This window comes from Leptinotarsa decemlineata, unplaced genomic scaffold (genome assembly GCF_025532065.1).
Source record: "Leptinotarsa decemlineata unplaced genomic scaffold, Ldec_3_MD MMD2_P_RNA_scaffold_2, whole genome shotgun sequence".
NCBI classification, from domain to species: Eukaryota; Metazoa; Arthropoda; class Insecta; order Coleoptera; family Chrysomelidae; genus Leptinotarsa; species Leptinotarsa decemlineata.
Window position 1 is genome coordinate 13,692,018 of NW_027412529.1, and position 26,483 is coordinate 13,718,500.

The 26,483-nt window shown below is 36.1% G+C and overlaps 1 protein-coding gene across 3 annotated transcripts in view; it reads right to left on the reverse strand.

Annotated features, from left to right (window-relative positions):
- The window catches only part of LOC111512640 (monocarboxylate transporter 2), a 311,021-nt gene that overhangs the window by 106,131 nt on the left and 178,407 nt on the right, over window positions 1-26,483 (reverse strand). For all 3 annotated transcript variants that reach the window (XM_074183936.1, XM_074183941.1, XM_074183948.1), the window contains exon 3: window positions 24,766-24,915. In XM_074183936.1, the coding sequence (XP_074040037.1) occupies window positions 24,766-24,915 (150 nt within the window). The remainder of the gene's footprint in view (window positions 1-24,765; window positions 24,916-26,483) is intronic.

A 26,483-nucleotide genomic window follows, 5' to 3' on the forward strand; every position in this document is an offset into this window, starting at 1 on the left:
GTCTCAGTCTACTTTAGCTGAAGAGAAAAATCAGGATTTATCTGATAATATTTGAATAATAAGAAGAGAATGATGAACGTAGAAGAGGTTTAAAAAACCATTGTGAAAATTAGTATAAGATGAGGGGAGGAAACAATGCCTTCAATCCAGAATGGAGAATTATTATAATATCAGTGTTTTCAGAGTCAACATTTTCGTTTGTTCTTTGATTAGGAAATTTGTTGAAGCCTAATGACAATTTATTTTTTTCAGATATTGAAACGATCTCAGATTGATAGCCACGAATCGATTCAATCTCATAGTGGTGGCTTTTGAATACCTGAGCTTGGAGATTGATTGAGGCTTCTTCTATATCGAAACCTAGAAAAAGTAGGCAGGATTCGGCGAAGCTTTTGGAACCAATCAGGCTTCTCACTTTTGCATTGAAAACATTATAAGACCCACCTGACTAACGTACCACTGACTAACAGATCACGTATCAATAACAATAATAATAATGAAAAATATGGATGCCGGAGAGACGTATACTTACCTCGGGGTGGAACAACGCCACTCACAAGCGGTAACAGCTGTGAAGAACTCTCTCCACGGCAAGTATCAGCACAAACTTCGACAGATCTGGTCATCGGAACTGTTGGGAAAAAATAAAGTTGTTGCAACAAATATGCTTGCCGTTCCAAGAGAACTCTACTCGTTTGGAGTAGTGAAGTGAACTCGGGAGGAGCTGTATCAACTTGACGTAAAGACCCGAAAAATGATACATCTCTATAGGAGTTTACTTCCCAAATCGTCCGTTCCACGGTTGTACTTCCCCCAACAACAATGAGGACGTGGACTTTTGAGTTTGGAGTGTCTATATGACAGAATTGTACTGGATATAGCCTGTCGTCAGGAGTTCGGATCCCCTTTTCTGCATGGTCCGTAACCATGAGAGAACAGGAACTGGGGCATTTTTCTTTAGGGCGGCTGCCCGAGCAGCTGATGAACTAGGTTTACTTTTCGACACTGAACGAGATGACCACCACTCTGTCACCGAGTTGGAACCCGTTCAGCAAAAAGCTCATATAAAAGTCGCAGATATCACCTCACTTCTGCAGAAACACAAGGATTAGCCAATGCATGGGGTCTTCTTCAACAACATTGAAGACCTTGGCTTCCTGACACAAGGTGCAGGGCCTGCCGCGAGGTGTTCGAGGACTTGAAGCACTTGCTATCAGTATATCTAGCATATGCGGTTCCGGCCTACATACATCGACATAACGTGGCCCTAAGAGTGCTATATTACCGGCACTCTTACGGTATTGATGAGACACCGGTATTGCCTTACGGTCCGGGGGATATTGAATCCGTTGTGGGGAACGAGAAGTGCCGAATTCATTGGAACTATTCGTTCTCCACCCTCAGGCTCATGCAAGCTAATAAGCCTGATGTAGTCTTTCTCGACCACTAGAGCAAGACGATATTTGTCGTGGAGTTTTCAGCTCCTGGCGAGACAAATATCGTCCAAAAAGAGGAGGAAAAACGAATGAAATATCGAGATTTCCACTTGGAACTCCGCAGACTCTATCCAGACCACTCTATAAAGACCACTCTGTCAAGATGGTTGTTCTGATTATTAGAGTCCTTGGTGGAATGTTATCCTCTCTACTCTCGAATCTTGAAATCATTACGGTTTGTCGTACTAAGGCAGAAATCTTTGCAGAAGGCACAGATGCAGAAGGCTGTCATTCTTGGCTCACTGCGCTTGTTCAGGCCACATGATTCTCGGACCCAATGATCACTTACCCTACGGTGTGAGGAGTGGTCACTAGTTGATACTGCTGGCGCGCCCTCCCGGACTGTATCGGGGTTTCGGGAGATAAGGCATGACCAGCGCAAACTATGGTTGAAAAAAAAAATGAAATGCAATAAATACTTATGACAAAATAGACTGAGTAGAAATGAGATATGAAATAAGGGAAAGAGAAGAAATAATAAGCTAACTATAAATCAATACACTTTCGATAACAGAGATTATTTTTTGTTCACAATTTCATGTAATTGTCAAAGTGGATCACAATATGAGTCGTAATCTTCACAAATACAGTTGAAATTGCGACATACTGTATGAATATGAGAATTGTGTGTAAAATTTGTGCGAGAATTCGCAGAGTAAAATGTGACCTCTGCACGAGTATGAAAATATGGAACAAAGAAGACAAACTTTTATAGTATAGTTTGATGAGTTTTGCATCAACTTATAATGATATCTCAACGAAAAATTAAGTAAAAAAAATTTGAATATTATCTACTGTGTTGATATGTGTACTATATTTCTCAATATGAATTCCAACATGTAGCATAATGTTATCAGTGTGTGGGGAAAATTAAGCTCAATGTGAACGTCACGCAAATATCTTCATTTTCTTCACATTTCGAAACTCACTGTCTTTTTTGGGAAAGTTCTCCATCTTCATACAAAGAATGGTAAATGGTAAGAAGTAAACAATTGATTTGAAAATGAGTATGTTTATGAAACAGAAAAAATACTCAACTTTACATTTCAAGTATTATGTAATAGTATATTATGCAACGATCATGTAATGATGGTTATTAAGACACGAGCATTAACCGGGATACGATACGAGCCGAAGGCGAGTTTTGTATGGTATATGCGAGTGTATTAATAACCATTGCATGAGAGTTGCACACGCTATTTTTTCTAAACCCGATAAATAATGAAAAACTATAAATATTATATTTGGTTTGAACACATTTATAGTAATTAACTCATATTTAAAAAAAAAACAAACTTAATGGTATTATCATGGATATATGAAAACTATAAAGATTCTAATTATATTTATATTGAATATAACAACTGTAATTAATCTTATCTTTTAAAAATATTGGAGTCGATGGTATTCCTTCTATATCGCTGTTTTCAGACATTTTGATAATATAGGTAGGTAATATGAAAACTGATTTTGACAAATAAAGCAATTAGTTACTTAGGTTAGAATCTAGGACAAACAAAGGAACAGGATTCTTGATTGAAAAATTATGGGTTTCTATTGGTTGATAATCTGTATCGTTATGAAAAATCTGTATCATAATGGATATCATTATGAAACGGATTATGGTCATATAAGTGTATTGTTAGAGTACGGGTGTAGAAAAAATATATTATCAATGACTCACCCATCCCAAGTTCATTAATCAACATTATATGATTATTTTGCCGAAGGCTTTGGAATCTGTATCTGTAGAGTGGGGAGCGTGAGTATAGGCCCACAGGACTTAGGCCACGTGTGACTTATCCTGTCTTATTCTTATTCTCGTCCATTTTTTTATTCTTTTTTTTGTTCTTGTTTTTGTTCTTCTCCTCATTATTATTCTCATCATCACCATCATTCTCATTTCCATTCCCATTTTCATATCCATTCTCATTTTCATTCTCAGTCTCATTCTCATTCCTAATCTTATTTTTACGCTTATTCTTTGTTGAAAAAAATTGTTGAGATCTGCTTTTCTGTTAACTAGCTGACGCCCCCCTATAAACGAAAACTCTCAAAAGTATAAACTCGTGCGAGCTAATGACTAACGAAGTCTTACCTTTTAACGTGTGATTCTTAACACGAGTTGGACGACAGCAAGTGAAAATCGATCATCCGACATTGCAGTTCGAACCACCGGTTCACACAGCCGTGGATTGAGTAAGTAAAACAAATCACCCATGTCGACCCACCAGGCTGCAAGCTATTATTCTTTTTCATGAATTCGTCTCTGAATTTCTGAATCTCTGACTATTTACTCTTGTACAGATTGTCAAATCCAGGAAGAGACTTGTAACATATCACCACTTGCGTACACCACTGACAGATAACGCATTAGGATAGAAACCTAATACCCAAATAGGCGCACCGTGCAATTTGGTGCACCTATTTGGGTTTTGGAGTGGCCTGAGAATCCTACAGTCCTCGCCGTAAGTAGCAATAAGGGTTGATGGTTTTTTAATTGATGGTCAATTATTAAAAATCTGTTTAAAATCTGTTTTTCCGTTAACCAGCTGTCGCACCCCTACGAAAGACAACCCTCAGAAGTCGAAACTTGTGCGAGCTGAGGATTAACGAGGTCTTACCTTTTAACGTGTGATTCCTAACATTCCTACTATTAGTTTAGTATAATACGTAATTGAATTTAATTGAGTTTCTTTTTCAGCAATGTATTGCATCTAATTTCGGGTTCATTAAGGAAAGGTAGAAAGACTTATTCTGAAAATGTAATTCATTTGGGTTGAAGATTGAATTTCAAAATGAAAATTTCTTGGAAAACATTATATTTGTTAAGATGAATGAATCCAAGAACAAATATAAATTTTGATGAAAAAATTACAATTCCAGACATATCGGAATCGCTTGTAGAGTCACCCCTATCCTCACTGGTACTATCGTTGTCCCTGTCTCCTTGAACATTTATAATAATTTTGTCTATTGCTAAATCGAGAGCAAGCATATAATTCTTCGAAACGTTTAGTGTTTTCGCAAGGTTTTTTCCACTGCTCTTGAGAAAATGCAGTGGAGAATTCATCGCATAAACTTCCAACGGATTTGAAGTTGATGCCCATTTCTTCATCAGCCACATATTGTTTCAGTGATGCCCATACTAATTCTATTGGGTTCAAATCTGGATGATGAGGAGGCAATCTGAGTACAGTATAACCATGATTTTTCATAATCCCACCAATTTCATACAACTTGAAGCATGGTATATCGATTTCAATAATGTTATAGAGATCAATTTTCCGCATATCATCCGTGAAATTAATGTTCGGTTGTTTTGGCCATTTTCTCATCTCAAATTTCCTCGAGGACTTGTTTGGGTGTAACCTTGTCTGTCTGTAAACAAAACGCTTTCTTCTGGAAGATTGGAAATTAATATTTCTTGCAATCACTTTTTGTAATTGTAATTCATTTCGCTATGATAGTCGCCCGATTTTGAGTTGGATTCGAATTTTAGATATGAATTTTTCACAAATCCATCTTCTCCTTCTGCATTCACAATTATAAGTCTCTGCTCTTTTGAAATTGGTGCAAGCATTCCGTCATTCAAATCATCATTCCAACTCTTGTCTGTGGATCATCGAAATATGTTTCATCGATATGAATTATTGTTCGACCTTCTTTACGGTGTCTCTTCATGTCCCTAGGAAAATATCTTTGCAACTGATGAATCGCCGGTTTTTCATAAGCAATTTTATAAATTTTTTTCTTCCATCTGAAATATTTTTTTTAGTAATATAATAATTGATTATATATCGACGAAGAAGGCTCTTATCAAAATCATCAAAATCTGATTTTGGCTTTGTTTATTAAGCGTTGAAAAAGAGGATGACCCACCATCTTCATTTGTTTTTACTTCACGAGCTATTTTTTCAATGCTACCCAAAATTTACACCCGCCGCTTTTGTATAACGCACTCGAACTGTTTTCAAGTCCAGGCTTATGCTGTTACCAGCTTCTCGTTGCATGAAAAAAAGTAGATTAGAAATCATTTCTCTCGTTTGACCACACGAAACTTTTCGTTTCAATTTCGATTCGAATGCCAGACTTTTGTCGCGTACTATACTTCACCGAAGTGGACACTACAAGATTGTCGTTAAGACTGAGCTCCGATCGTCTTTAAGAGTTTTCTACCACGTGTGAGGGGAGGTCCACTAAAATGCACCAAGTTTTGCCAAGTATTCTTGTTTCTTCGAACAATTTGGTGCCTTCCTTGCGTGCATGTTTGGCTATAGCTGATTTGTGGGTTGTTTCAGGCGATACTTTTTCTTATGTTCAATGAGCCGGTTACTTATATTTCTTTTCATAGTTCCAATGTAGAATGACGTGCAGTTATGATGAATTCGGTAAACCTCCGGTGTTTCTCAAGGCTCATTGGGATCTTAGCTCCTCGGAAAATCCGATAAATCAGCTGAGCAGAAAATGGAATCGGGCTCCTTCACTTTTATGGCCTCATGAATGCAATCGTATAATCCAATAAATAGGAATGAAGCTATGCCCACCACCGATCGGAATAAAACCGGAAACAAATTCCAATACGGACAACCAGGACACGTCTCCCGTTTCCTTTTTGCCTTTGATACTGTCTTCCGCAGTCATAGATGAAACGTTGGGCATAATAACCTGCAGACCACGGCCAAAAAACCCGAAAAATAACTTTGGCACACTTATCTCCAGCCGTGAAAGTCAACAATCTTTATTATTCAATACAGGTTCCTTGTGCCACACACTGTCATAACACTTTCAATAACAGCCTCGAAAACACAGGTACAATATTTTCAGCTGACCTATTTAACTTATTATTAGGGAGATTTATGCTGCAGTTTTTATTTTCAGATACGTAAGAACTTCGCCTCGGAATAAATTAATGTGTCATTCAAACGAAATATGTCCGACATTCGTTTTGCTGGAGAGGTTAATAAATTTTTAACGCACCAGACCAAAATACAGTTTCGCTGCGTTCACTGGGCCGTATTTTAAAATGAATGAATGTGTTTTGTGAAGAAAATGATGCTTTATGGATTTGCGTCCGTTTTATTGATGGGATTCTACGGCTATAGATATCCGGTGTTGAAACGATATCTAGTCCGGGATGTTTCAATCATTTTGATTTGCAGTTTTCGTTTCATAATTATTTATTTTGGTTTCCGAATAACTTTGATTGTTTGTAGATGAATTTAACTAACACTCTGCTCCGTTGAGTTTGTATGTCCAGGTCAACCAACAAAAAAATAGTGGATTCTGATAGATTTTGAGAAAGATATGAAACGAATTTGAACTATTTTTGGAAAACTGAAAGAATATTGATACTATTATATTTTATGAGCCTTGTCAACTGCGTTGATATACAATTTGTTTAGTAGCTAGGTGATAGTTGTTGATGTAAGATAGTTGAATTAATAAACAGTTTTGGTTTGGTTCATTCTACTCATTCTTCCACAGTTTATTGGGTATTTCCAAAAGATACCGATAAATATCGAAATGATTGACGAACCATTTTGAGGACCGTCTCACTTGTCCATTTCTTCCGAGTCTCACTGCAGCCACATGAGCTTATCGCGTACTATACTCATTTCAAAAATCCAGTTTTCTGTACTTGTGGATATAATTTGAGTCGTCTCTGAATTGTTTGCTTCCTGTGACGAGCTGTCTCGTCCCTTAGTTGCATTGCCTGCAGCTGAAATCTCCGTTATACAACCCTATGTTCCTCAGGTGTCCTCTTAAATGGACAGTGAGCAGTAGGTAACCCCGTAATTGTAAACTCCCTTCACTTCAACTTCAATGATTTTTTGAGAACAAAGCAGAAACTTTCTCACAAAATTTTCAGCTGATTTCAACAAAATGGTTTATAGAAGAGTTAAGCTGGGCGACCTCTGATACTGTTCATAATTCTCAAGTGACACTTCATTTCCAGATTTTTCAAAGCATCTGGAACTATGTTGTCTTCTGGAACAATTTCGAGTAATGGTTTAATATAATACTGTACGATACACTTCAGATCCAAAATTTATTAATTCACGATTTTTTACATATTCTATTAAATTAGTCGATTATGTTTGGAGCATACCTATTACATCCCTGATGATATTTTTTTCAATACCATATCTCTTTTTGCTTGATTGAAACCTGAGGAGACAAGATAGTGTCGTATTGCAGTTTTTTATCATATACTACTGGATCTATCAGGATTATATTTGCAACTACTGGTATTCTTCTTACCTGGACATTTACTAATTGGACTCCGTCCGACTCGTTCCTTCATTTCTTCCTCTTTTTTCTTTGGGCATCCTCATCATGGTATTATTGCATTATTCCTCTAATTTTTTTCATGACATCCATTCCAAATTTTTGTTATCTATGATTATTCGTACAGATCTTCCGGTGAATGTTTGTCACATTCTTATAGACACAATATTGGTTATTCCTAAGTTGTCCAGCGTTTTATTTTTCTATAAGACATGACGGACTGTCTGTGTTCCTTTCGTTGCATTGCATGAAGTTTGGTTCCCTGTTACAGCCCTATTTTATTCACGTCTCCTTAAGATGAACAACATCCAGTTTTATAGACCTGTTCTGAGTCGATTGTTGCTACATTTGTTCCTCAGTTCATTTTTCCGATATTAACTTCATGAAGGTTTTTTCGTGTGACAACTCCATCATAGCTCCTGCCTTCTCTATTATCATAAAATGTGAAGCGATAGATTCAATGGTGTTTCCAAAACTATACCAATATTGTTGGTGTAGTTTTCATATTGACGTCATTCCTAAATGAGCAAGTTTGTTACCAATAGTAGCTTGTTTCATCGTCAGCCATCGGACTAAATGATCTTATTGCTATTGTTATGGTCGTATTAAAATTTGTCACTACACAGAAAACTATGAAAACTGATGTATTTCCTTATTATTCAGTAGCATAGTGTACAAGTGTGGAATTTTCACATATAAGCTTTTGTATTAACAGTAGCAATATATTATTACAGGGATAAAATAGCACTGCTGTAAGAGCTATTCAGTCACTTTCACAATTATACTCAACTCACCCATCCCTAATTGAAATAAAGTCTGAATTAGAAATTTCTTGGAAGAAAAACTCAAATGTTCAGTTCCTCTGGTGCCCATCTCATATCAGAATAGAAGGCAACGAGAAAGCAGACAGATTAGCAAGAGAAGCAGCAAGCGGTGATGGATCTACATATGAAATAACCAAAAGTATTTATCAGGACATCAAACCAGCACTGAAAAAAACCTCACATTACACTGGCAACAAAAGTGGGATAAATCCAACTTCAAACTTTCCAGAGTCAAACCATTCGTTTTACCATGGAAAATATCACCTAAGAAACGGCGAACACAAACTACCTTATGTCGCTTACGTATCGGACACACATTTCTCACGCACAGTTATCTACTCTCAGGAGAACAAATTCCAATGTGTTATATATGTGATACTGAATTGACTATCGCACATATTTCAACCGAGTGCCCACTATACGCAAATGAGAGACGTCGCCATAATCTAGGAGATGACTTAAAAACTATAGTAAGTGATAAATCGGATCATACTCAACTATTAAATTTCCTTAGTGGCATAAATATATTGAATAAAATTTAAATGACATTATATTATTGTAATAATGATACATATTTGTAATTGACATTCAGCTAATAACCCTCTGTGGTTGAAGCTAAATAAATAGAATAAAAAAGCACTAAGTATAACCAATAACATTAAATAGGGCCCCCATAAGAACATCTGGTCAACATTAGTCTATGTTTTTCACTCGTATTGGCGTTTCAGATTCCGCATTGGGATCTGTAATCTCTACCAGATATTCAGCTTCCCTAAACAATATCGGAGTTGTAGAGATTCCAGTCTCTTCATGTTCGTCCTCTTCGTGAATGCTACTATGATAGATCTGGATATACTTGATAGACGGATCTGGATATACTTGATAAACTGTCCATTTCATCAAAACTTTCAGGGCCTGCTGCTTGCCCTTCGTATCCATTGTGATAGTAACTTGACCTCACAAGATTACGTAATGGTTGGAACAGGAGTCGAGGACAAACTATGCTATCCGTTTCACTAATGAACTTTCAAGGAAGTTAGTCAGTAAGTAGAAGTACTTCCTGGATTTTGTAAGCATATACTGATTCTCTATGACTGCACGAAATTGTTTCCATTGGCATATCAGAAGTGTACGCCATATCAGCAGTGGTCTGTCAGCTGGTGATACCTTCCTATAGTGCTAATCTGAAGCAAATGAACTTTAAACGTTCAAGCCAGTCTCTTTATACCTACACAGTAGGTTTAATGGACTGACGCCTATAAGAGAACAACTACTTCCCTAGCTAATACCACGAAGGGCGTTGGATTATTTCCGACAGGCGTCAGTGCAGGAATCTTCTCAGAAAATTTCCTGCATATACAAATGGCAATACAACTGAAAGAGTCAATCTTCAATTCTGGAACGGGCACACTTTTACATATAACAGGATAAATTATTATATCTGAAGTAATGAGAATTTCATGCAAAGTACATTTCTTAAAATTCACAGTTCAGTTTCAGCTGTATGGTGCGGTCTTATTAGGTCAAAAATCATTGGTCCAGTTTTTACGCTGGTACTACAACAAGTGAGCATTTTCTGCAGTCTCTCAAAACCATTTCGGAAGAGTTTTTCGATAATCTCAACACAGCCTACCGCAAAAAATTGTTTTTGCAACAAATAAACAATATTCGAGACGTCAATAATTTTTTAATTGACAATTTTTAAATATGTTAAATTGCTTCCAGAGAACCAGTTCGTTGTCCTCCTCAATCTCAGGACATTACAGAGATTTTTGAAGAAAGAGGTGTATAAAAATCACTACGATTGTATCGATGATTTCCAGATAGCCGTAACGGATACTATATGTAGCATCGATGGTCTTACCGTTTTCAAAGGCTACAAGGTTTTCAAGTGTACCCAAGAATGTATTGAGCACGGAGGATATGTATTTGAACATTTAATTCGATTTTACACAATAATTTGAACGATTAATATCAAAAAAGAAATAAAATATTTATTGATCCTTTCAATTATCGATAACAATAAATAGTACAAGTCAATGTTTGTTACAATTCAAAATGTTCTAGAAAAACAATGTAAGGTTTAGTTGACACACGAAACGACAAAGAGACAAAACAATACAATGCGAAATCAATATAATAATGATTAGTAAAAATTTTGGGATACTTCGATATTATATCAAGAAAGGATTATTTAACAGTATAAGAGCATTCTCTGACCAGAAGTTCCCATACAACTTTACACTCAAAATTCACCAGGGATCACTACTTTTTTTTATTCCATGAGGTATACTGTCAGAAAAACAGCAGCCCGCATCGATAGGAAATTTTTGGTAATACAAGTTTTGCAACCGATATGTATTATCTTGTTTCAATTTTGAATTTCATGATAACTTATAACCTCTTCAGCTCAGAAAAATTACATTTAAAAAATACTTTTTTTGATAAAAATGGAAAACGCGATAATCAATTGTTTATTAGTTATCGCCACGTTAATCAACGGAAAAAACGCTACTAGTTAGCTGTTTTACTCGAACTCGTATCTTCAATAGTATAAAAGTTAGCAATATTGTCGACTTGGGTTTGATCACTCTGTATGTTTCATCAATACAGTGATCGCACTGCAAAAAGGATTATTTAATAATTTAACAGTTCAATATTTAGGTAAAAAAATTGAATGAAAAATTCTTATTTTTTTTCATTTTCTATCTATTGTTGAACTTTGCTTGACAACATTTGGAATAGAATAAAATTCTTATATTAAACATTTTTCAGTTTTTTATTTTTCCTCTACCATTCACTAGCTTTCGCTTGAGAAAAGTGAAATTAAAAAAATCACACAAAGCTAATTGAATTTGAAGCATTCTTCGAAATATCTTGATAATAACATATAATAATTTTTGACGGATTCAAATATATGCTACCGGAAAAACAATTGAACTACCCACTAGCCACAGAGCAATTGTTATTCAGATTTTGAACAATCAACACATTCGAAATTAATGAAATCCTTCAAAAGAAATAGAGAAATGGAAACGTCATTTGCGTCTTTTTAATCACGTTACATAAAGGCTGGATATCCTTTATTCTCACCAGATGTACTTGAATTTCTCCCACAGACTTCATCCATCACAATTAGTATGCATTTCACTACCATTCATTCGATGCTAATTTTACTAGGGACAGAAATAACTCACGGATGAAATATTGTTACAAGAGAATATACATTTTTAGCTGGTAGTTTGTTATCATTCTGGGCTTGATTTAGTGTTAAATGCGGTGTGAAGAATTTGTAGTACGTGGGACGTTGCCAAACACTTTTGTTCTTTTTTATGCGCATCACAGGCCTGGACTGGAGAAATGAAAACATTGTTTCAAGCCAATGGAGTACAATTCATTACATATATGATGAGGGTACAAAAAATACGTTGCTCAGTTATTACGCACTCGAATATGGTAATTTCAACTGTTCTAAGTTGTGACAATTTTTCCAGTCAGTGGTTGACATACACAGTAGTACACAGTAGTTGCTATGAGAGTATGGGCACCAAAATGCCCATTTTCCTCCTTAAGAATTTCCATAAGAAAAAGGCAGGTCCAACTTGTCATTTTTGTTATAAAATTTTTCAAAAAATCAATGAATTTCCTCAGAAAGTTACTAAATTTTCCAAAAAAGTCGCTAAATTACTTCAAAAAGTCACTGGAGTCCCCACAAAAGTCACTAGATTATAACCGATACCATATAGTGGGTAAGCGGCAGGAAAGTCACTGTTATTCTTTTGAGGTTGATTGACAGGTGCAGACCACACGGTGCTCACCCAATAAAGTTTTTGATCAACTACCCCATCCCGCATCTGCGGGTAATAGGCGTTGTTCGGTTTCAAGCTAGATGTGTGAGAGATGTGTCTCGCAAGAGCCCTCGATGGTTTCTCATCCAACGTTGGAAAGGTAGCTTTCCTAACATGAGTGTCCCTTGGGGGTAACGTAAAGTATGTGGTGTAGATCACACGGCGTACCGTTAGCGAATCACCCTATCCCGCAACTACATGGGCAATGGGCACAGCGTCTTCGACATAAGATGTGTGGTAGAGGTCACTCGAAATAATCCTCGACGGTTACTTATCAAACGTTGGGAAGGGAACTTTTCCAACATGAGGCTAGTGAGTCTTCATCTCTATTGGCGTTGGCTCTTAGGGACAGGGGTCCACTAGTGGTAAAAGGGACGAAATGCGTGAATCCATTCATGGCTGCATGCAGCCCTTACTGGGTCACTAGACAGTTCACTCTGTCCCGTCATTTTCGTCTACTTCTGTATAGATCCAAGCGTTCGTGCTGTCGGGGCTTGCGGTTCATCCAATGGGAACTAGTATCTGAGTCTAGCCTTGAAGGACACCAAGGCAGACCTTTGAGGTGTGGGGCCCGGATGGACGGAGCTACTAGTATCCGAGCTTGAGATCTCGACCTGCCACTCGACCAGGAAGCCCTGCGAAACCAGACTGGTGTGGGTCGTGGGGGATACGCGCAGCATTTCCCAAAAATTCACCCCATCACATGCGAACCGTATCAACGCCAATATAATCAACTGAGTGGTTGTTGAACTCCCACTGACAGGTTCTGGTTCAATGAAGCTGAAAGCTGCATTGGCATCGCTTTAGGCTTTGCCAAACAAAGACTGAATACCTGGATGGCAAGAAGATTTATGGACTTCTGGCAGAATCTTCCAGGATTGACTCACTCCAAGGCGTTTATTCAACCTTCGAAGCTTGATACCAAACAGTCGTTGGACTAGAGAAGGGATGAACTACGATGTCTAACAGGCTTTTCTACAGGTTACTGTCATTTGAATCATCATATGCAGAGACTCGGACTGTCGGAAGACAGTGTGTGTGCTGTGTCATCACAGTGTGACGAAACAGCAGAGCACATACTTTGTGCCTGCCCAGAGAGTTCGACACAGCCGTACAGATAATGGTACAGTAAACTTTCTGAGGAGTCAACATAAATATGCGGTAACTCAGGATGTATAAACCTTTGACGAAGCTAGCCGCTCGCGCCAATAAAACGTCTAAAATGCACGACCTTTAAACCCGGAAAATAGTGACACTGATAAAAATTAACTAGTTCATAATATTACCGTATTTGGGGCTATATCGGTATTGTTCAGTTATTTGAATGATAATTTGGTATTTTATTTTCATTTAATTTTGCCTTCTGTGCATAGACAGAATATATACTTTTTTGGGAAAGGAAGTTTTTGGCTTTTTACTACTCCATCTTGATACAAAAAAATGTGGGAATCTTCCAAAGAAAGGAAGGAAGTAATCAATTTGAAAATAAGTAACTCTATACATGGATGTGTAGATCATGCAAAGAAGTAACTTTCAGACACAAACTGAAAGAAAGTCCATCTGAAACAGCTACTTTCATATAAACATTGAATTACACGAAAGAAAAAATTCTTTCGAAACAAATACTTCTATATGAACATACTTTTCTCTACTCAGTTTGTATTTCAAGCATTCGTTGTGGAATAAAAATCGGATATCATTCACATGAGTTCTACTTTGAATGAATGCTAATAAATTGCACTTATATGGAACACTGTCACCCTCACTGGTATACACCGATGTTTCGCCTTAAGACACTTGCCCCAAGGATCTTCAGTACCAAATTGGATAACATTATAGAAAATACACACAATTCATTCATAAATTACGATTTTTTGATGTCACGGAATGAGCTTGATCTGCTTATGTCATCGATGACATCGTAATGACATTCATTCACCTGTTTGATTTAATCCCAGCCAAGAGGAATCTTATTTGAATTGAAGCAGTTATATTTTTAGGAGTGATTAATTTTTGGGAAAGAAAGTTTTTGGCTTTCTACTACTCCATCTTCATACAAAAAAGGGGTGTTGATTACTTCCTTCCTTTCTTTGGAAGATTCCGTGACAGTAAAAAAATCGTAATTCATGAATGAATTATGTGTATTTTCTATAATGTTATCCAATTTGGTACTGAAGAGCCTTGGGGCAAGTGTCTTAAGGCGAAACATCGGTGTATACCAGTGAGGGTGACAGTGATCCATGTAAGTGCAATTTATTAGCATTCATTCAAAGTAGAACTCATGTGAATGATATGCGATTTTTATTCCACAACGAATGTTTGAAATACAAACTGAGTAGAGAAAAGTATCTTCTGTATAATTCAGTGTTCATATAGAAGTATTTGTTCCGAAAGGAATTTTTCTTTCGTTTAATTCGATGTTCATATGAAAGATTTTAACAGATAAGTAACTGTTTCAGGGGAACTTTCTTTCAGTTTGTGTCTGAAAGTTACTTCTTTGCATGATCTACATGATAGAGTTACTTATTTTCAAATTGATTACTTCTTTCCTTTCTTCGGAAGATTTCCTCATTGTATCAAGATGGAGTAGTAGAAAGCCAAAAACTTTCTTTCCCAAAAATGATTCACTCCTAAAAATATAACCCCTTCAATTCAAAGAATATTTACCTTCTTGAAATAATTAATTATCGGTTAGATATTTTTATTTCTAGGCCATTAAACTGTCAAAAATATATTTTTGTTGTACCCTAGTATTTTCTGTTATTTCAATTTGAACCGATCTCCGAAATATTTTTTACAAATTTGTTATCCACCGTTATACTGTAGATTTGTCCATATTCAAATTGGGAGAAGTACATTTTCTAGAAAGGATGGTTGTTTGGAAAAAGAGATTTGACTTTCTACTTCTACTTTACTTCTATCTTCACACAAAGGAAGTAGGAAATCAGAAAATATCTGTGAATATCAATTCAATTGATCAACAATCCCAACCTTTCTCAATGAATAATGTAAAATGAATTTGGTAAAACAAAAAGCTAATTAATGTTACTCAGAAAGGAGAGATTAAGTTCAAACTGGATGATGGTTCCCAGTTCATTATTTCCTGAGTCTCTGCCAGTCAGAAAGTCTAGAACTGTTAGGTAATACAGGAATCTAAAGGGACGATTTTTAAGATGGTTGTTGAGACCTTATGGAGCGAATTGATTCATTTTGTCCAGTAAATCAATTTATCCTTTATTCATTGCGGCCGATGAATCGAAAATTACGGTAGCTGATACTGCAATGTGCCTAGCAACACGTTTCGTTTTTGAAGGCAGTGACGAACATTTTTTGTCGTTTTTACCGAATTTGACATTGTGTTGCTTTTAGTGGAATTTTCATTCTCTCATTCTGTTATAATGTAACTTTGATTTCATATACCTGTGATATGTCTGTATACGTCCTGATGATGACGTATTAGTTTTGAATTTTGACTAGTTCTCACCCAAAAATGATAATTAGAAATTTCGCAAAAATCTGTACGGAAGTAACAAGCTGTATACACTATTTTTGCCATTTAGATGAAAACTAACATTATTATAATAAATGATACTCGAAAATACCATTATTATAGAAGTAGTCTGACAACCAACCCCCGTAATTGAAGATTGTCATTTAATATTGAAATAGATTTCAAATAACGTTTTCTATACTATTTTGCTTAGCTGAAATTTGCAATTTTTATTTCAGCTAGACCTATATCTATTGACATAGTCTAGGCACATTCACTCGTGAAATGAATTTATCTATCAACTTCAGCGTATGAAAAATATTGGAGAACTGGTATAGATAGTTTCATACATTGCGACTAACTAAAATTGGTAATTTTCATTTCATTTGACATTATACCTATTGATACCTTTTACTAAGCTTTGAGCCTTTTTCTTCTATCAATACTATTATAAATGTGAAAGTTTGTGAGGATGTATGTATGTTTGTGGCTCTTTAGATTCAGATGAAATTTTATATAAATACAGCTTATACATCAGTATAATATATAGGCTACAATTCACAAAGGTTTTATGTAATTTTGGTCATACTATAAAGATAAGTATTGAATGAGTCGGACAAAGTCTTGCTCTCTGAGAGCTATCTTGGCGTGCGCTGTCTATACCGTTGAATTTACATGCAGATAATACAGTAAAAATCAACCAGCGAGACCACTTTCACAACTTTCATTCATAAATTCACAAAGTTCTCGGTAATCCTTATTATATTACAGAAGGTAATATCTTAGTCTCAGTTATGCAACCACGATATCTACTAATGAAAGGAACCCTGTTTACCAAAATGTATTTTCCGACCGATTTGAAATAATGTATGATCAGAAGAAAAAAACAGACCTTCCATTCTATGAATGACTGAATAGATACCTACATACACTCCAATTCCAATTCCCAGACACCTAACCAAGTGTAACTACCAGATAGTAACAAATCATTAATACGTTTCAATGAAACCAACACAAACCAAACAGCCATCAAGAAAAACTTCCATCAATAATGAGTAACTTCCAAGATTATAATCACATATACACAGATGCTTCAAAAACAGAAAACGGAACTGCCGCAGCTTTTACCACCGCGTCTCGATATATCTCATGCCACAAGCTTTCTGAGGCCTCCTCAGTTTTGTCGGGAGAACCAATTGCCATCCTCAAAGGATTAGAATATACAAGGTGCCTTGAAAATGAAAAAACAATTATCATTACTACCTCAGCGCAATAACTGCAATATCTCAACAGTATCCCTCACATCTCATCCTCATCCTTATTAAAAAAGAACTTCATCATCTCAGTTCTTATGAGTACTATCACAGATGGGTATATAGGGAAACGAAATAGCCAATCGATTAGCCAGAGATGCAACGGATATTGACGAACTTCACTCAATAACCAAAACTGCTAGATCTGACCTCAAACAAATATTCAAAGAGATGATCATTAACGCATGGCAAGCTGAATGGAGCCTCTCCTAGTCGAAATTGGACGAAGTGAAAAAAACCGTACTCCCTCGAAAAACATTTTCTCTGGAAAGAAAACAACAAATCATAGTCATTAGACTACGTCTTGGACACACCCGCATCACACATTTCCACCTGATCGAAGAAACCCAAGAACCAACCTGGGAAATATGCCACTGCCCTATATTTCAATCGAGTGTAAAGCCTACAATCGACATCGAAAACCATATGGATTACCTTCAATTCTTGCTCAAATTCTGAAGGAAGGTTGCAATATAAGTTATAGTATTTCCAATACCAATTGGAACAGCACAGAGAAGGAAATCCCGCCTCGACATTGGCGTCGACATATTATTTTTCAGTGGTAGTTTTTCAGTTACTTATTCTTGCAATCATAGCAATTGATCACCCCATGAGTTAGTTGATTTCCGAGTCGAGCACTCTAAAATACAATGAAAAAACAAATAATCACATCGAATTCTCGTCAGACATATATTTACAAAATAACAAGGCCAACAAATTTGCCACAAAAATCAAAATTCTCCTTCGCTATATTCGGATGAGGTGGAATCATCATCGGGTTGAATAACGATCGGATTTATGGAACTTTGCACATAATATTTGTTATCTTCTTTTATAACGTGGGCCACACAGTTCTTCCACACATCACTATTACCTACTTCATTCACCACTCGCCTTATATTGTCAAGCACCACAGCATTCAAAGTCGGTGACTGGTTACATTTTCGCAAGCTTTCTTTCATTGTGGCCCAAACCATTTCAATTGGATTGAACACACAATAGTATGGAGGCAAACATAAGAGAATATGACCACGTGTTTCACACATCGAATCAATAATATATGGTCGCCAGTAATACCTTTTTCATTGGAATCTTTTCGGGTATTTCCATGTCATGATTTCGCATGAAATCAACAATATCTGCTTTTTTTGTGTTATTGTTTGGTATTGTAGTCAATAACCGAGAATGATACGAAGCATTATCCATAACAATAACCGAGTTTGGAGGAATATTTGGTAGAAGCTGCTCACTGAACCAGGTTTCGAATGAAGCCGCACTCATATCTTCGTGGTAATCAGCAGACGAATCTTTTATATTTTTGGCCGACAAAAGCAAAGCGTTAGGTACGAAACATTTTCCCCTTGAAGAAGGTGTGTTCAAAGTACAGTACTTGTCAACAATAGATTAAAAAGTGGACAAATTAGTTTGCAGGTAGTGGTTCCACTAGTTAATTACCGAAATATCAATTAGGATAATCATCATTCAACAAACAAAGTCCACATTGGACCAAAAAACTTTAGGTATATTAACATCTATCCCTTGTCTTTAGATTCAGTATCAATTTGCTTCTCCTGAGAATGCTAACCTTGTTAGCGAAATGCGCGTCGAGTGCAAAAATATCAGTTTTCAAAAATTTTCAAAAATCGGTTTGCAAAACCACTCACTACCCCACCTAACCCCACGAACACATGGCACTGATAAAGAAATATTGTGAAACGGACAAAAAATTAGTATTCAGCCAGTCCAGCTAGCCGAGCCTTTATTTCTCAACTACATTTGATAGCACGTTTACTAACTATCTGGGCGACTAGGGGCCACAGGCAAGAAATGTTTATGACTGTACCAGGGACGCTTTGAACATAAAAGCACTGGTAGTATATACATTTCCCATTTGCCGGGCAGTAATTGTGAACAACCCTCGTAGTGCTCTTATTTTTATTGCCGTTCCAATTAGGAATGGATAGACTATACTTAACTAATACTGGTTCAGTCAATGAAATTTAGATTATACTAGAATAAGTGTATCTGTTTATTTACACTTTTATATTTACTGTGACATGTAATATGCCGTCTCCAATAACCTGAAAGGTTGAAGGGACAATAAACAATAAAAAAAAGTTCTCGGTGACTTCGAAACGAAGTGCGGAGCCAATTTCGTTCTTTTACCATAGGCGTGCGCTCATATAATAATGTATTTTTTACATCTCCTATTTTCTAATCACTTAATAATGGAACAAACAACAATAACCAACTACAAAAACTAAAAACAATTATAACAGCCAATAAACTAAACACAACATCAATTGAATCGGTGATTGTATAAAGGGAACATGTCCAACATAGACGATTTCGAGAAAATTGAAAAAAACGTTTTATCACACAAACGGTAAGTCCAACTCGAAAATGCACTAAGGAAGAAATGAAGGGATAAGCATCCCAAATACAATGAGGTATAACATAAAGAGCTGAGATGGAACATAAAAGTGACAGGTGATTTTTGAACAGCTGGATTTGTTTCCTTTATACGATAAATCGTATTATCATGCAAACATAATGCAAATAAAGGTAATAAAACAATGATGCAGAACATGGGAACATTTTTAATGTAAACTGTAGAACATCAAAACATATTTTAAATAACAACTTATACATTATTGTCACTCGGAATCGTACTCCAAGGCAGTAGTGGGCCAATTCTCAAATTGAGTGTAGAAGGGTTGATGTTCGTCAGGAATATACTTGACGATTTTTGCGATATTTTCTATTTTCTTTGTCTTAATCGGCACTTTTTGTATGTAGGCTCGGTCAGTAGGTAACTGCGGTTTATTGGCAGTTTTTGCTAAGTTATATGTAGATGTTACGAACCCATCTATGAAATCGTTTGCAATGACGTAACCAGGTGTAGAACTTTTATAAATGAAGTGTTTGTACGTAGAAATGCTGAATTTCTGGCGATTTTCCCCTGCTCCCCTCTTCCTAGTAGTAGTTTCTGTACAAGATTTTTTAAAATATTTAGGCCACCAACTCTTGTAGTCTAGTATATCTTCGGTTTGAACTAATTTGACCACAAAATATGGTCGAGTTTTCTTTGCATTAGCGATGATAGAAATATATTCCATTGGTGTGAAAATTCGATCTCGGCGTCTCACTATTCTTTTAATTAGACCAAAATCCCTGTCACATGGCAGGAATGAATGGCCACGAACAGGAAAATATTGATGAATTTCGGTAAACCTTACATGCATGGTGAGAGCTGATAACAATCTAATAATAGTATGATTGCGGTTCTGTCCGCCACAAGCATCACTAAAGATATGTAGTTCGGTAATCTGTTTTGGTATTGTATCTAGGTAATCTTTCAGAAAGCTTGCAACTTCGTTTGAACCCCTTTTGACGGTACCTTCAAAGTATGTGTAAAATGTAGCATCATTGGTTTTTAAGTTGTGAACACCAAAAACATATTGCCAAAGTTTTCGAAGGTAGAACATATCGTTTACTGGCATATCAGGTAAAGGCAGATTCTGCATATAATCGAAAACAATCGCACCGATATGTTGGTTTTGGGCACACAAATCTCGGACATTTTCAATTTTTTTATAGAACTTTGAGGCACGTCTCTTATGTATTATTAGTTCTGCACTAGCCACACGCTTTGCGTTGTCGTTCAACACATGTGATTTTAGTTTCACTGCCAACTCTTCACATGTTGGACAGACATCTACTTGTGGTCTACCAAACCGATATCCAAAATTTTCGTTGAACTGCTTTAAGTAGTATTCATACTTAACGCGTTTTGCAAGATCTCCATTTTCCAAACAAAACATTTCATACATTTTTTTTACTGTTGAGGTCGATTCAAGGTATTTTAATGGTTTACTACCATAATGAGTTTCTTTCGTCGGAAATGCAGAAATATGAGTATGGATTTTACAGATAATAGCTTCAGGTATAGCATTACCTCGATTACCATGACGACCACGTTTGTCAGTGGGTCTAGAGTAATTCGAAAGTAATATAGTCAGACGGAAAACTGCTTTACTTGATAAAGCATAAAGACTCAGAAATGCTTTTTTACATACTTCACGTCGCACGCTTCCGTTCAGAACATGATATTTGAAATTACCTCGACGATTCTGCTTTGGTTCCGGATATTTTGGCCTACGTCTTTTAATATCTTCAACATCCACAAGACCCATCAAAAAAGTGTCTTGTTCGTTTTTGGGCTTACCACAGTAAAGCGATTTGAAAATCGTTATCTTTTCATCGTGTGACAACATCTCCATACATTTTCTTTTACATCTGAAATTTAAATAAATTTAATATTACCAGAAAGGCTGATTGACTGATCAAATTTGAAAAACTTTCTTAAATCAATGGAATCCTTACCTACAGTCCGGCCCTGTTTGTTTTGCAGCTCTTTCGATTCCTTTTTGACTTGTGTACTTTTGCCCAAATAATCTTGCTTGAATCCGAACATTATTATTATACTTTTCACTGTTTCGAACACCTTTTTTTCGTTTACATTGTGGTTCTCCACTATCACTGTTGGAATATGACATATTCTCATCTATTTTATTACAAAATACTACGTAGTTTCACGTAAAACAACAAAATAATGTTACTTTAGTCAATACCTAATGCATACTAATAATAATTTAGAATGATTACTACTGGTTGCTGTCAAAAGTCCGCTTGCAACGCCCTCACATTGAGTGTATGAAGGGAACAAGTAGTGGATTTATTTCCTTTATACACTCAACCAAAATTTTGTGACGCTTTAATGTTCATATAGTAAATCGGATTTGTCTCCTTTATAGACTCAACGGTGCACTGACTAATTATCTGAAATATGTATATAACACTTCATTTTGACCAAAAAGTGGAGTTGTTTCGTTTATACAATAACCAATTCAATTATCGACCGTTCATTATAACTAATCCGATGCCCGTGGGACCTTCGAATCCTTCGATACTACAGCACTGAATGCGTTGGATGAGAATCTTATCTTGAGAGCGGTTGAAGGTGCTCGGCAACTCGGGCGGATCAGGTGGTAAGAAAGCCTTCTAGTTATATTATTCTACTGGGCAGAAAATGTACCGTAAGATTGTTTATCTTGAATAGTCCTTGATAGCATGTATCTACATCTTATGTGGTAACCACTATATGCAAAATACTGAGTCATAAATACAATTAAATTGGATACTTTCTTTACAATACACATTTTAGAATATCTGTCAAATTCTTATAAAAATTGATACAATTGTCGTTTTGAGTATTCAATATAGATAAACTTCTTGACCTGACCTGACCAAAATTGTTCCATCTAATTAGGTTCTGAAATATGAAACTGATTTTTGGGAAAAAATAAACGATCTGTTCTGAAGGCATAATTCAAATTCTCTCAATACGAAGATTACTTCCTTTCTCGTTGAAGTATAACCCGTCTTATCAAAATTGGATAACATGTATATTACGACTCTGGTAATCATTGGCCCGCATCGGAAATAACTCTATTATCGACAATAACACAAAAATAAGGGGGATACAACTGGAATAATAAAAAGAACTCCGTGCCAGGAATGCAACACACGTCATTTCAACCAATTTGTTATGCCGCGAGGTACGCTTACTGTTCGGATAAGAGATACCATCTCATCCCTCCATAAATTACTGATTGCTTTTCGTGTGTAACGCAGTCAAACAGAGGCCCTATCTCTAATCCGTTCGTGCGACAAAATTACATCGGCATTATGTTCCTGCGATGGCTTTTTCCTTTGTGTTGGCATTCCTGACTTTATAGGTTGTGTTAATCGTCGGTGACAGGTGGAATAATGAGCTTTGAATCATTTGTGACAGGAAATTGTTGCATTCTGACCTGATTCTATCCAAAATTTCGATTAAACATGTGTTTAAAAAAATATGCTAAAATATGTTTTTCCGTTAACCATCTATCATTAACCCTCAAAAGTCGAAACTTGTGCGGTCTTACTTTTCAACGTGTGATTCCTAATAAAACTAACAATATTCATTTTTTGGTGAAAACTGAAAGATTGAAACGAAACTCATAGCCAGACTCCATTGGTGTTCCCCAAGGCACTGTCATGGGTCCAAACAGCATTTAGAACCTGAAGGACTTTGACGGTGACATTGTTTCATTTGCCGATGATACCGCATTGATTTTCTATGGTAACACATTGGACTCTACTTATGCAAAAACACAAAATGGATTGAACATAATATTCTCGTGGCAGAATTTTAGTCTACTGAGTCTAAACGTCGACAAAACAAAATTCCTAACCTTTTCATCAACAATAAGAGACCAACCACTAGAGGAAAACATTTTCATACACACCCCCAATTGCCAAACTCCTATAAATTGTTCTTGTCCACGTATAAAGAAAACGGATACAAAAAATATTTGGGTGTGATGCTTGACTAACATTTACGCTGGGACAAACACGTAGATTTTCTCGTGAAAACTTATTTTTAAATTCTACCAACTCAGAAACATACTAAATACACATTTATTACTGATGACATATGATACATTAGCTGAATGAGTTATAATGTACTGTATTATTGTTTGGGGTGGGTTGAATAAAACACACTCACATAATCTTACATAATCTGAATGCTAGCAAAGTGGTTTGCAGTAAATTCTTTTCTTGCATTATTTCTATCAAAAACGATTGCAACAGTTTTATTTGAATTCAGTTTTAGACAATGATTATTTGAGAATTACGCAAGATTATATACATCAAAATTCAAAGCACTAATATCCTGAGAGTATTCTTCAGGTTTGAATGATAAATATAATTGTATATCATCAGCATAATAGTGCTGCGTGCATGATAGGAAGGACTTAGGAAAATTGTAAGTATATAGACTGAATAGTAGAGGCCCCAATACTGACCCTTGTGGTACGCCTTTATCAATTCTTAAAAATTCAGAAACATTTCCACCATATAGTTCTATGACTTAAATAGCAGGATAGAAGTTCCGTAGCTTTTCTGCTGATCCCTATAAAATTAAAATTGGCTTGTAATATTCTGTGATTGAGAGCATAAAATACCTTAGAATAATCTAGTAATATTAAAACAGATTTTTTCTTTTCTCAGTAGCATCATGTGGTGCTGCAGGTTTTTCCGGGTTTTCCTGCAGCTGAAAAAGCAAGTCGCCCCGGAGCGCCAATTAATTTTTGTTGTTCCATAATTTGTATTACTTTCGATAAAACTTTTTATTCAAAAAAATTATTGTGGAATGTTCGGGAATAATCTGAAACTTTTGGTTTACCATAGCTCCATGATGATCTTGAATGTTCCGAAATTTTTATCCCAGAACATCCCATACATATGTTATATGCGAATGAACTGAATTATAATATACATATCAGTATGATTTATTGATTTTTTCGAGATTATTTACCTTCCATAATCTAAAAAACAGAAAGACAGAAACGGCGGGGGACTTTATAATATGTATTGATGTACTAATAAACTCACCTGCACCCATAACATAGATCTCCTTATCTTGATATTTTTTCAAGAGGAACTTCATAGTGTAGAGGTATAATAAACCATAAGCTAGTTGTAGTCCTGATGTGAGGAGATGAGCCAAAAATGCAGCTCCACAAACCAACCAGCCCCACCCACCTAGGAAATATGAAATGGTTGTTGATTTTATGAATTTTCAAGAACTTATTCATTGATAAAAAACATTATAATCGAATGAATTGGAGTTATCACAGTAGTCGATACACTTGATCCAGAATCTTATTTGCAAATGGGATTCAGATTTCCTATGGGACGGAAGGTCACTAAATAACGTGATTTGGAATGAAACGATCAAATTAACAACTGCGGGATCATCAATATCAGTAGCAAGTATTCTCCGTTTTCTGAGCTCAGGTTTAACATACGAGAGCTGTTCAGAGAATAAGGTGAACTTTTAAATTTTGCGGGCTATGTACATTCGATTAGCGGATTTATTTTTTTTATGTTGATACACTCGTCTCGAATATATGGTCGCAGTTTCAGCTATTCAGCATGTTTGGTTTGTTGGTGAAAGGCATACAAGTTGGAAGCATTTTGTGTGTTTGGCGATTTTCTGCTATCAAAAAAAATAATCAAAGAATTTGCATTAAATTTTGTGTAAAAGATGGAATTAAGTGCTCAAAAACACTTGAATTGTTGACAGTGGCATACTGTGATTGTACTCTGAGTTAGAAAAATGTTTGCAAGTGGTACAACCAGAAGGTCGAGAAGATGTGAATGATCACGTCTCTCCAGCACATCTACAACCGATGGAAATGTTGAAAAGTCAATAAAATTGTTATGAAGCATCATCCAATTATTATGAGAGAAGTTACTGAGGATGTCGATATATCGGTTGGCTCATGTCATTCAATTTTTTTGTATGAAGCAATTCCTGAGCCATACGTCAACAGCGATCCCGATTTGCTCAAAAGGATCATACCTGGTGACGAATCATGGGTTTATGGTTGTGACATTGAAACTAAAGTGCAATCGTCCCAATGGAAGAGTACATGACAGCCAAGACCAAAAAAACACGCCAAGTTCGAGGTTTCGCTCACTGTTACTTCGATTAGAGTGGTGTAGTGCATCAGGCGATCTTGCAACATGATTGTACTGACATTAAGGAGTATTATCTTGAAGTTATGCGTCACTTGCAAGAAGCAACACGGTATTGAAGATGCACAAGTTATGGCTTTCGCATCACGATAATGCACCAGCTCACTCGTCATTGCTTGTTCGTTATTTTTTGGCCAAAACCAACACCGTAATTATGCCTCAGCCACTGTATTCACCAAATTTACCCCCTGCGGCTTCAACCTGTTTCCAAAATAAGGGACCTATAAAAGGACGACGATTGAGGAGATAAAAACCGAATCGCTGAGAGACCTGAAGGAAATTCCAAAAAGTGCACATCAGAACTGCTTCGGAATTTGGAAACAACGCTGACACAAGTGTTTTATATCTAAGGAAGACTACTTTGAAGGGGACAAAATAGAAAGTAATGGATAAATACTCATTTTTTGGAAAGAATTGAAATTTATCTAATTTTTTAAACGTACCTCGTATTCTATGAAAAAAAAGAGTTGAATGTTCAATCTTAGCAATATTGTTTTTCATTATTACTGGATTATTTCTTTCATTTCTTTGTTTTTGACGTGTGTCATGCTGGAAAACTTATATAAACG